Below are 10692 nucleotides of genomic sequence, written 5' to 3'. Positions count from 1 at the left end.
GGTGTTACAGCTCTCCTCATTTCCTTCTGAGCCCTCACCAAAATTACTTTTGATGTCCATAATTCCACCAACAGTCTCTTCAAGGAAATCTAGGCTTTTATTGTCAGGCACCTTAACCCATTACTCAATTCCAAAACCACTTCCACATTGTAGGTATCTGTTAGAGCAGCACCCCACTCCCAATACAAAATTCTGTCCTAGTTATCTAGTACTGCTATGACAGAAATACCACAAGTGGATGGCTTTAACAAACAGAAATTTATTTCTCAAAGTTTAGGAGGCTAGAAGTCTGAATTCAGGGTGCCAGCTCCAAGGGAAGACTTTCTTTCTCCATCAGCTCTGGGGGAAGGTCCTTGTCATGAATCTTTCTGTGATCTAGGAGCTTCTCAGCACAGGGACCCTGAGTCCAAAGGACACACTCTACTCCTGGCTCTTCTTTCTTGGTGGTAGGAGATCCCTTGAATCATGGCCTAACCAAGCTGACACACATTTGGGCGGGGGGGCACAATTCAATCCCTGACAATAGTCTTATTCCCTTCCTTTTACAAATGATAACATACTATATACTGTGTTGCATTTTGTTTTAAAAGATATAATTTGAAGATTATTCCATATTAGTACATAAGGTATTTCAATTTTTAGCATATTTATTGAGTTATAATTCACATACTATACAATTCACCCATATAAAGTATACAATTCAAAGACTTGTAGTATATTCACAGAGTTGTGCAATCATCACCACAATCAATTTTAGAACGTTTTTATTATCCCAGAAAGAAACCTGCACCCCTTAGCTGTAACTCCCCAATTCTCTGTCCCCATCCCCCAGCTGTAGACAACTACTAATCTACTGTCTCTATAGATTTGCCTATCCTGGACATTTTATATAAATGGAATCATGCAATGGTCCTTTGAGACTGGCTTCTTTCACTTAGCATAATGCCAAGGTTCACCCATGTTGAAGTATTTAACTGATCTCTATTTAAGAATGATTCAGATTTATCAAAATGTATACTCTTCACTTATAAGTCTTCTATGGATACACTGTATTTAGATACAGCCAGTTATCCAGTTCGTTTTAACTAGAAATCCCAGACTTTTTTTTTTTTTTAGACTTGAACCATTTGAGCAATCAAAGGTCTATAAACCATGGTTCGAATGGCTACATCAAGTCTGCGCCTCTGAATTTTTCGAGACCTTATGGAGAAAACAGCAGCGTAACACCTTATCTAGATTAAAAATAAACAAAGGACGCCTGGGATGAGAGAAGGCAGAGATTCATTTCTATTTTTATGAAAACAGCAGCACCTTCTGGTATTTTCCTTTCAGAGTTTGGGATGCAGAGGATGGATCTGATACAGTTGGTAATTTTACTTAAAAACCTTCCTATTAAATGGATTCAAAATAATTTTGAAGAACAGATGGTATCGACTAGAGCAAGAGATAAACACTGTATGTTAAACATTTTATTGATCAATTAAAATATCATAATTTAAAATGTTGATTCAGCTATGGGAATTATGTGTTTCTATGTGTGAAACAGAGAGTCTGTATGTAGGGAGTGCAGTGGGGATTTATTATCCAAAATTTAAATTGGCCTCTTCTCCATAAGGTGAAAAGGAACAGTTGTTTTCCTCCTCTCTCCTCCCTTCTCTACTGTCTGTCTCTCTGTATATCCCTTTCTCTTCACACACACACACACACACACACACACACACACAAATACACAAATACACACATAGCTATCTCTGTCCTCTGTTACTCTCCCTCCCTCTTTCCTCATCTACTCCCCACCCCGCCCCGGGCAGGCAGCTACTTTTTCCTTAAGGTGTATGAATCTGGCTTTCAGTCTTAAATAATGTGCCTTTGGGCACTTTGAAAACTGCCTCTTCTTCCTGTTTTTAAGACCCATTAAAAAAATAAAAAAGATAAGCAGAGGAGAATAAGGAAGCCACCTCTGTGGATTCGATGAAAACGGAAGGCTATAAAGTTAGCAGCTCTTTGAAAAGAGTTTAGTTATAGAAAGAATGCATCCTTATCTTCTAGCTCTTCTTTGTTCAGCTTTTCTATAACTCTTGAGAATCTCATACCAGCATCTCAGTAAATTAGTCTACTTGCACTAATTTTCAGTCATGTTAACCTTTACCCCATGAGCTATTTATGTATGACAGCTTTTAATCTATTTTTGGAGTACTTTTCTTGGATGTATCAGCCATCCTCATAAATTATGGTAGCTAGAATATTCAGATAAATTGTTAGAATCTCTGAAAGTTAAACAATACTGCAAAGGAAAGAAAATACCACCAATCATTGTTTCAAATATTTATTTAAAGTTTTTAAAGTAGTCATGTTTGAGTGAAAAAATACTCTTCTCTTTTTATAAAGGAAAATTAGGTCATTTAATAGTCATTCAAATGGTATTAAAATTTATTTTTCCTTTGGTTCACATGTTTTTAAGAAAATATTGGGGCTAAGACTAAATGTAGAAGCAAACCCATTAATTATAGAAGGTACCAGAAAATAATGAGCCTGCAAATAGTCCTGGTATGTCTTGCTCTGCCTTTGCATGCCATTACTCTTTCTCAGAAGTCAGAGCTATGTCCAAAGTTGTTGTAGGCTGTGTTCCCTACAATAGCAGGGTTGTAGTGGAAACTGTCTTCCCCACCTAAGTTATGGGGCCTGATACAGTGAATGCCATACAAGCTATGGAGCTGCCTGCCCTAAATTATGCCTGTTCATGTGACCTCATCATTATTCCCAGGATCTGTGCCCTTTGTCCTTGATCTCATTTCAATAGGATTTAGACAAGTGTCAGGCCCTTGGAATGCTACACAATAGTGACCTTGATTCCCTGACTTTGCTGGGGAAAAAAAAAAAAAGTGAATTTAAACTTGGTGTTGAAATTATATGCAATGCTTTGTAACTATGGTATTCAAATTATTCCTGGTATAAAAGAAGCCTTTGCCCTCTGCCAGAGTTATCTTTCAGTTTGGCTCTTCCTTTATGGTCTTGAGGGCTGCTCATATGTTTACGGAAGACTAAAGCCTTTTTTTTGTTATTGTTGTTGTACTGGTGCACAAGGAAATTCACGTGATTTCTCCTAAATGTTAACTTTCCAGATATTATTTCTGAATATTGATCCTTCTAATTGTCAAAATACCACCCTTTCAGAAAAAAAAAAAAAAACAAAAACACTTTGTAAAAGATGCTAACATAAAGATGGTAGCTGTTTAGTGCTTGATGGATGGACAAGTTGTAAGAGGGTGTAATTCGGAATCAAGATTCACCACCCTGTGGCTAGTCCTGAGCCCCTTTGGGGGGAATGGCAGTCTTTAATTACATCTGGAACTCATTAATTCTTTTTGGAGTCTCTTTCCAGATCAGCTCTCCCATCAGCCTCCTATTGAGCAACAGAAATTCCAGATGGTTCCTTCCATATGCCAGTGCTCATTCTCTCAAGTAGGATAGATTGGTCACCAACAGAGTAGGATGGAGTAGCTGTGGTCAAGTCAAGGCAAAGTGGCAAGCATTGGATCACAGCTAATTTAGAGGTGGTCCATCATTTATGTTTATTAAATAGGTTGTACAAGTAACTACTTCTAAGTGATTACTCTGAAATGTCTTGAGCAATTTCATAGGAAGAATGTTACTTCTAGAGAATGTGGCATGTTGATCCCAACTTTCCTCACCTGGAAAGGAGAAAAAGTCTCTGCAGGCTGTCATATGGCTGAGGATTGGTCTGTCTGGGCCTGCAGCTGGTCTGCTCTGGAGGCCACATTGGGGTGAATTTTTTCTGTTGCGTTACTAGGAACTATAGCTGTAACCACTGAATATTATTGTGATACAAGAAGAATTCCTTTATAAAAATATTTATAAGGCATATATTTATATTTCAGCAGAATTTTGTTAGAATAGGCACATTGATAAACTTTCCAATTTGATGTAGCTGGGAATGAAGAAAGAGTCAACTTCCCTATAATGAAAGAGTATATCATTATTACAAATATATCATACAATATTTATGTGTTTATATTGTCTTCATCTAATGGTGGGAAGCATATCTTACTCATCTTCGAATTACCATCACCTGCCAAGATTTGGCATATCACAGGGAAGGAAAAGAGTAAAGAAGATGGATAGATGGATCCAGGAAAGCTGAAAGTGAAAAGTTTGAGACAAAATTTACTAGAAATAAGAGCAAAACTTCTACTCTTGTCTTCATCCCATACTTTTCTCTGATAGTTATTAGATTTTACTTGTGTGTGTGTGTGTATTGTTTAGTGTTCTTTGTTCAGCACCTACTATGTGCTAGGTATTGTTCTAAGTGCTGAGCAAAAAAAAAAAAAAAAAAAGTGAGGATGGCAGTTAGGGTCCCTGTCCTCATGGAGTCTACAATAGGCTATTTGTGATTCATGGGAGATTTGTTGGTGTATTTGGAGTGGGCAGAGCAATTAAAGGAAACATTTCTTCTAAGAAAGTTATGTGTTAAAGATCATAAGGGAAATTATAACATTTTGTGTAATGTCATATTTTAACTGAGAAGTATGCTCAAACGAGATTTTAATTTTTTTTTTTTTAGTGAGTACTTTGTGGATGAGAGAAAGCATTTATTAAATTAATTAATTGTTTTGTTTTGTATAATCAGACTCAATAACCAGACGTTAGTAGGTTTAGTTAGACTAGATAAAGGCCACTTGTATAGAACTCTTATTTTTAAAGGTGTTTGCTTTAAATAATTTTTATCCTGCCTTTGAAGTTATCTTAAAATCAAAAGTCCATAAAATATATGCTAAGCCTAGAACATTCTCTAGATATTCCAGTCTCCTGCTTGAATGTTTTGAAAAGTGCCAGAGATGGGATTAAAGCAATTATCTGTATTTATATCTGTTTAACCTAATCATTCACTTTGTACAGTCACTTATGAACTTTTGAATTTAAGATATGTGGGGGACTAAACTCAACAGATCTAGGCAACATGTATTTAACGTTTTTATCTTAGGCATTACAGTAAGCACTGAGGATTTAAAAGAAGATCGTGAATAGTCTCTTCCTTTAAGGAAGTAACAGTGGGAGAGAAAGACATAATTACAACAGTGCCTTGTAGTGCTCTGATGTAAGTTTGTGCAAGGTGTCATTGGAGCTGTTTCCAAAGCGGGTGTGGTGGGGCCAGTGGAGGGATTAGGCATTGATGGATGAGTGGGTGATGCTGATGCTACTGGACCATGACACACTTTGAGAACTGCTGTTCTACATCCAACCCATAATAAACAGGGGGAACAAGAGAGAATATGCAGGAGAATTTATGGACCAGAACTGGAGATGTCATACTTCAATTCTGCCTACACTTTGTTGGCCACAACTCAGTCATATGATTTCATCTAACTGCAAGGGAGGCTGGGAAATGTAGTCTAACTGAACCCAGGAGGAAGTGGGAAAGGGTTTGGTTTATAACCACACTGTCTCCTCCACAGGAAGGTATGGCCTGTCTTGTAGCTAGGGAAGTAGGCAGAGGCTAGACAAAACAAGTCATGAAAAGTTAATTTGCTTGAGCAGGTCCTTAAAACCTGCGTTGTTTCCTGGAATGCAAAATAGAATTATGTTTTAAAAAAGAATTCTTAAAAATTTTTGCATGTAAAAAGAAATTTTTTCGCATGTGCTAGAGATTATGGATTATGGTACTTGGTTTTTAAACAGAAACATTTATTTGATATCTTTAATTCATGTTGAATTACTCATAAGCTTCAGAAAAATAACACTTAATGCTTTGCATACATGAAATATTTACTGTGTTTTGAAAGAGAACTTATTATTCATGTATTACTCTATTGTTACCTTCAGTCAAAATCCATGATTATTTCTTCTGATGTTATTTGGAAACTGCTTTTATGAAAGAGGAGATGAAGAATAGTGGTTTCAAGTTGCTTGATGAGCTCTGTATGCATGCCAAGCTAATGGACAACAGTGCAAATAATTATAATAACCAATATTTATTGAGCAGTTATCAGGCCCTTTGCCTAATACAGCGGGAAGTGGAGAATTGGGAACGTCTTACTGGCGCTGTTTAAGCACTGTAGATGTATTGACTCATGTAACCTCACAAAAAACTCTATGAATAAAGTAGGTATTTTTTATTCTTGTCCATTTTACAAATGAGGTAACTGAGACACAGGAAAGTATTGTTGTCCCACACAGCTAGTAAGTGGCAGAGCTGGGTTTCACTTCAGAGGCCAAGGTCATATCTACTGAAACTGCCTCTCTGAAACTAGAGAAAAGTAAAGGGACAGGGGCAAAGACAAGGGAGCTTATCTGTGTGTTTGCACTGAAGTAGGTTTAGAACATTTGTTTGGGTCATAAGTAAGTACCTTTTGTCTATAACGTTTGGCATGTTAAGCAATAGCAGAATGTATTAATCATGGTTCTTTTTTATTTCTGTCTTTTTATTAAGGCCTAGCCTTTGGCAGATTGTTTGTTCTTCCAGTTGCTACGCCTATCCTGGCATAGGTAGCAACTAAGACATCTCCTGAATTGCCTGGAAAACCTCAGAATAAATCACTGGGAGCACAAGGTAGTTCTTGTTTAGGTTACACATCTGAGCAATTTCTTTTTCTTCTTCAGACAGGACTGTCCTTGTGGATACAGATCTTCCCCTTCTCGAAGGCCTCTATGTAAAAGGGACTTTAGAATTCCCTGTGGACAGAAGCAACGTTCTGAGCGTGGCATGCATGGTCATTGCAGGCGGGGAGCTGAAAGTTGGTGAGTAAGATAAGGATTGAGTATAATGGGAATTAAGCTCTGTGAGAAAGGGTTCTGGGTTGTTTAATGGGGCTTAGGGAGGGCTAAAGCAAGGAGTGAGTTTACTACTAAAGCTTTCCCTAGGCAAGCTTTAGATGTGGGCAGAGTTGGCTTTTACTGGTCATTCTCTTGCCCATCTGTCATCATACCATATCATCAGACTATTGTCATCAAACCATGTTTTGAGCCCTAGGGTCTTCATGCTACTGCTCATTCCAAGACTCTGCCACCTCTGGGCTACAGATCGATTCTCCCTCTTGTTCTCTATATCAAGATTTACCTGTGGCTCACTCTCTCAGGAGAATCATTGAATACATGTTGACTTGGATATCCTGTGATCAACAAACTTACAATGAAATTTCAATTGCTGTCTTAAAGCCCTACCTTGGGAAACAGGCCCTGCAGGAAAGCTTATGTGCCAGTACTTTATTGGGACAAATAATCCAGAGAAGCCAGAGAGAGAAAGAAAAATGAAGGAGAAAAGGCAGGGAAGCAAGGTAGCCACAGCTTCTCAAGAAAACATGGTGGTTGCTGGTTATGTGAGATGCCTTGGGAGAAGAGTTATAGAACCATTGCATCTTGGGAAAATATGGGGAAGAAGGTATGGGAGAAAGACAAGCAATTCACCTACAGATCCGTCTGATCTGTCTTTCTTGGTCCAAGTCTACCCTAAAGCCATTAACTTCCCTATCTTTTTTTGTTGTGTTCCCTGTCTCCCTGGGCAGCTAGTGGAGGGGTCAGAGATTCAGTGGATGCTAGGAGATGAGGCTCGTCCAGCTGGAAATTGGGACATTTACCGAGACTCAGGGATAGGTGGGGTGGATAGGTGGGGTAGTGCATTAACTGGCTCTGGTACACTGGCTTCCTTAAATTAAAAAAAAAAAAAAGAATTGTTTTAGGTAGGCTATATACATGGAACTGTTCTAGGCAATAAGGATGTAATGCTGACAGGATATGTACCCTGTCCTCAAAGGAGCTAGTTTTGAACTTGGTAAGGCATTCTACTTTGCCACAACAAGAAGACTAAAAGAGGATGCCCAGAATCCTTTCTTAAAACCTTTCTCAAAGAAATAAATCTCTAATGGTAAGGAAATATCCAGATATCATTATTAGTAGCACCCAAATTTTAGAATCTCTGGTGGGAGAGAATTCTAGGCATAACTACCTGTCCAAACTTTATATCACAGTAAGAAAATTCCTGAAAAATCATCATCCAGCCTCTTCTTGCATACTTCCAGTGAGAGAAAAAAAATAATAAAACCTTTCAAGGCAACCTATTCCCATTATTTGAAATTCTATTAGGATTCGTATCCTTGTATTAAGCCAAAGTCTGTCTTCCTCTAATTATTGTGGGTTCACGTTCTGCCACTTGAGTCTTACAGGACAAGTATCAAACCCCCTTCCCTTCCATAGCTCTTCATTCACATTTTCTTGAAACTTCCCTTTTCTAGGTTGTGTGGTTCCTATTATTTAACCACGGCTCATAGTTATTATTGATGTTTTAAAATAATATTTATTTTTCCAGCCTACTATATAGGGTTGTTATGAGTCGGAATTGGCTTGATGGCAATGGGCTGTTTTTTTGTTTGTTCATTTTTATACAAAACTTGAAAATACAGGAAAGCAAATAGAACGTTATACGAAAGAAGTTAAGCGATCATACATATTCTCAGAACATAAAGATAAAACATAGTTAATATTTTGTCGTTTTATCTTAAAATTTGTTTTGTACTACACATACAGGCATACATGAACACAGATACTTTAAAATGTAGAATATACAGTTTGATAACCTCTTTTGATCCTATATTAACATTGTGAGAATTTCTCTAACTCATATCTTTAAAGACATAGTTTTAATAGCTTTAATACTCCATAACATATATAAGAACATACGTATATACATATACATAATTTATTTAACTATTTTTCTATTGCTGAACAACAGAATAGGTTATTTCAGATTTTGTTCTTATAACTCACTCTGCAATAAACTTCCTAGCATTATTCATATCTCTAATTATTTACTTAGGATTGACTTTTATAAGTGAAATTACTGGGCCTAAGGAAAAGAGCCTTTTTTATGGTTCTTGATACATTTTTCCAAATTGCTATCCAGGAAGATTTTACAGATTTGCACCCCCTCTATATTTCTCAGAGATGCAAGGACCCCTCACTCTTCCTGGCATTGCCTCTAACCACACCTCTGTTTTGTTTAATTCCTCTGAAAGTATGAAGACAGGGTAAAAGAACTATTTCCAGATGGGACCTGAACTATTCAGAACAGAATGAGATGAGGATAGAGGTTAACAGCATGGGCTGTAAGTCAGATGGCTTGGGATCACATCCAGCTTGGCCATCTACTTGTTGTTTGACCTTAAGTCAATCTCTGGGAACCTGCATTTCCTCATCTGCAAAGTTTGTGGGGCAACAATAGAACTACTTTAGAGGGATGTTGAAAACTTTAAATGCAACAGCTCATACCAAGTGTTTGGCACAGGTCTTGGCATATAGTCAGTATTCAATAAATGTTAGTTTATCAGCCAAGGAAATAGATGCAGGAAATAAATGTTATACAGAATTGGATAATTTGAGGATATTTTAATAAAGGGGCTATTTACAAAAATCCAGGTGGGATGGAGCTATTGATAGCAAAGTATACTTACCACCCCTTCCCTAAAGGAACAAGAAAAGAGAGTCATACCTGGAATGTAGAGGTAGAGAAGAATATGTGGAATTGGTTGCCAGGCAGGGCCATGACCTTTTCTAGAGGGACTCAACCAGCTAGAGGTCCAAGGAAGGTCTTATGGTTATAAATACCCTGACCTCACTCTCTTTCCTCCCTCCTGCCTCCTGCTTGTGTCCCATTTGGCCAAACCCAGATGGAAGTTAGAGCTCATTGATGCAGTGTGTACAGGTAAGGAGTCTCCTGCAGCACTCCACTGGATGGAGAAGTGTGGAACCTGGAAATGGAGATATGAATAGAAGCTCTCCAGTGTAGTTAGCATCCCACTGCCACAGCAGATATGATTCTTCTATTAACACAGGTTAAACTGTGTTTAAACTACTTTTTTTTTTTCCCAGCTATTTCATGCTTTTGGGCCTTCAACTATGTTGTTGTCTCTAATTCCTGATCTTTTTTATATGTACTGCTCAAATACCTATCTACATCATACGCTTGTGTAGGGCTTTTTATTTTTTTTCTCTTGGGTTTTAGGGGGAGCTAAGTGCAATACTTTTTATTTATCTCTTCATTTTATGATTTCAATCCATCTTTTGACCCCGGGGAAATGCTTTTGAACATCAATCCTTTCTTCTCAGATTAATATCATTTGCCCATTTATTTAATATTCTATAGGATCCTCTTCCAATTAACTCATAGAAATATTAACTGAGACCAAGGCCTATCTCTTATTACTAGAAAACTTTGACATCTCCTATTGCTAAGATTGGTCTTTTTTTTGGTAAGTTATTTTTAGGTTTCTGAGGTCTTTTATTACTATAATATAAAAGTTGTTGCCTGAAAATCTGTACCTTTGAAGGGAAGTGATGCTGTTTTGCTTTATGCGTTTAAAATCTTAGTTTTAAATTTGTCTGTTCTCTATGCTATTTTTACCCGTTACTAGACAATGGTGTATTCTTTTTATCCCTCCTTTGTCCATGTGTTCCAGGCCTAGAGGTTGCTTATTGGAGCCCATCTGCCCAATTTTGTGTGTACTATGCCTGAAGGAAGACTTTCAACCCATCTGTCCAATTCTACCACACCCTAAAGAAATTCCAACATGAAATAGATAATGAGACTGGTTAGTAAACAAACTTAATAGATGTGGACATTGGCATAGAGAGCTGCCAGCGTATATCTGATGCCATTTGATCCAACTCCCAATATTCTGGAAT

At 37.5% G+C, this 10692-nt stretch overlaps 1 protein-coding gene across 1 annotated transcript in view; it reads left to right on the top strand.

Moving 5' to 3' along the window:
- Positions 1-10692, top strand: part of LOC101361563 (PKHD1, fibrocystin/polyductin) — a 413510-nt gene that overhangs the window by 351176 nt on the left and 51642 nt on the right. Inside the window, exon 41 of the mRNA XM_023742674.1 lies at positions 6619-6756. Within this exon, the coding sequence (XP_023598442.1) occupies positions 6619-6756 (138 nt within the window). The remainder of the gene's footprint in view (positions 1-6618; positions 6757-10692) is intronic.

The sequence above is a fragment of the Trichechus manatus genome, unplaced genomic scaffold, assembly GCF_000243295.1.
Source record: "Trichechus manatus latirostris isolate Lorelei unplaced genomic scaffold, TriManLat1.0 scaffold00215, whole genome shotgun sequence".
Lineage (NCBI taxonomy): Eukaryota > Metazoa > Chordata > Mammalia > Sirenia > Trichechidae > Trichechus > Trichechus manatus.
The sequence above is the reverse complement of the archived record's forward strand: the minus strand, read 5'-3'. Positions and strand labels throughout refer to the sequence as shown.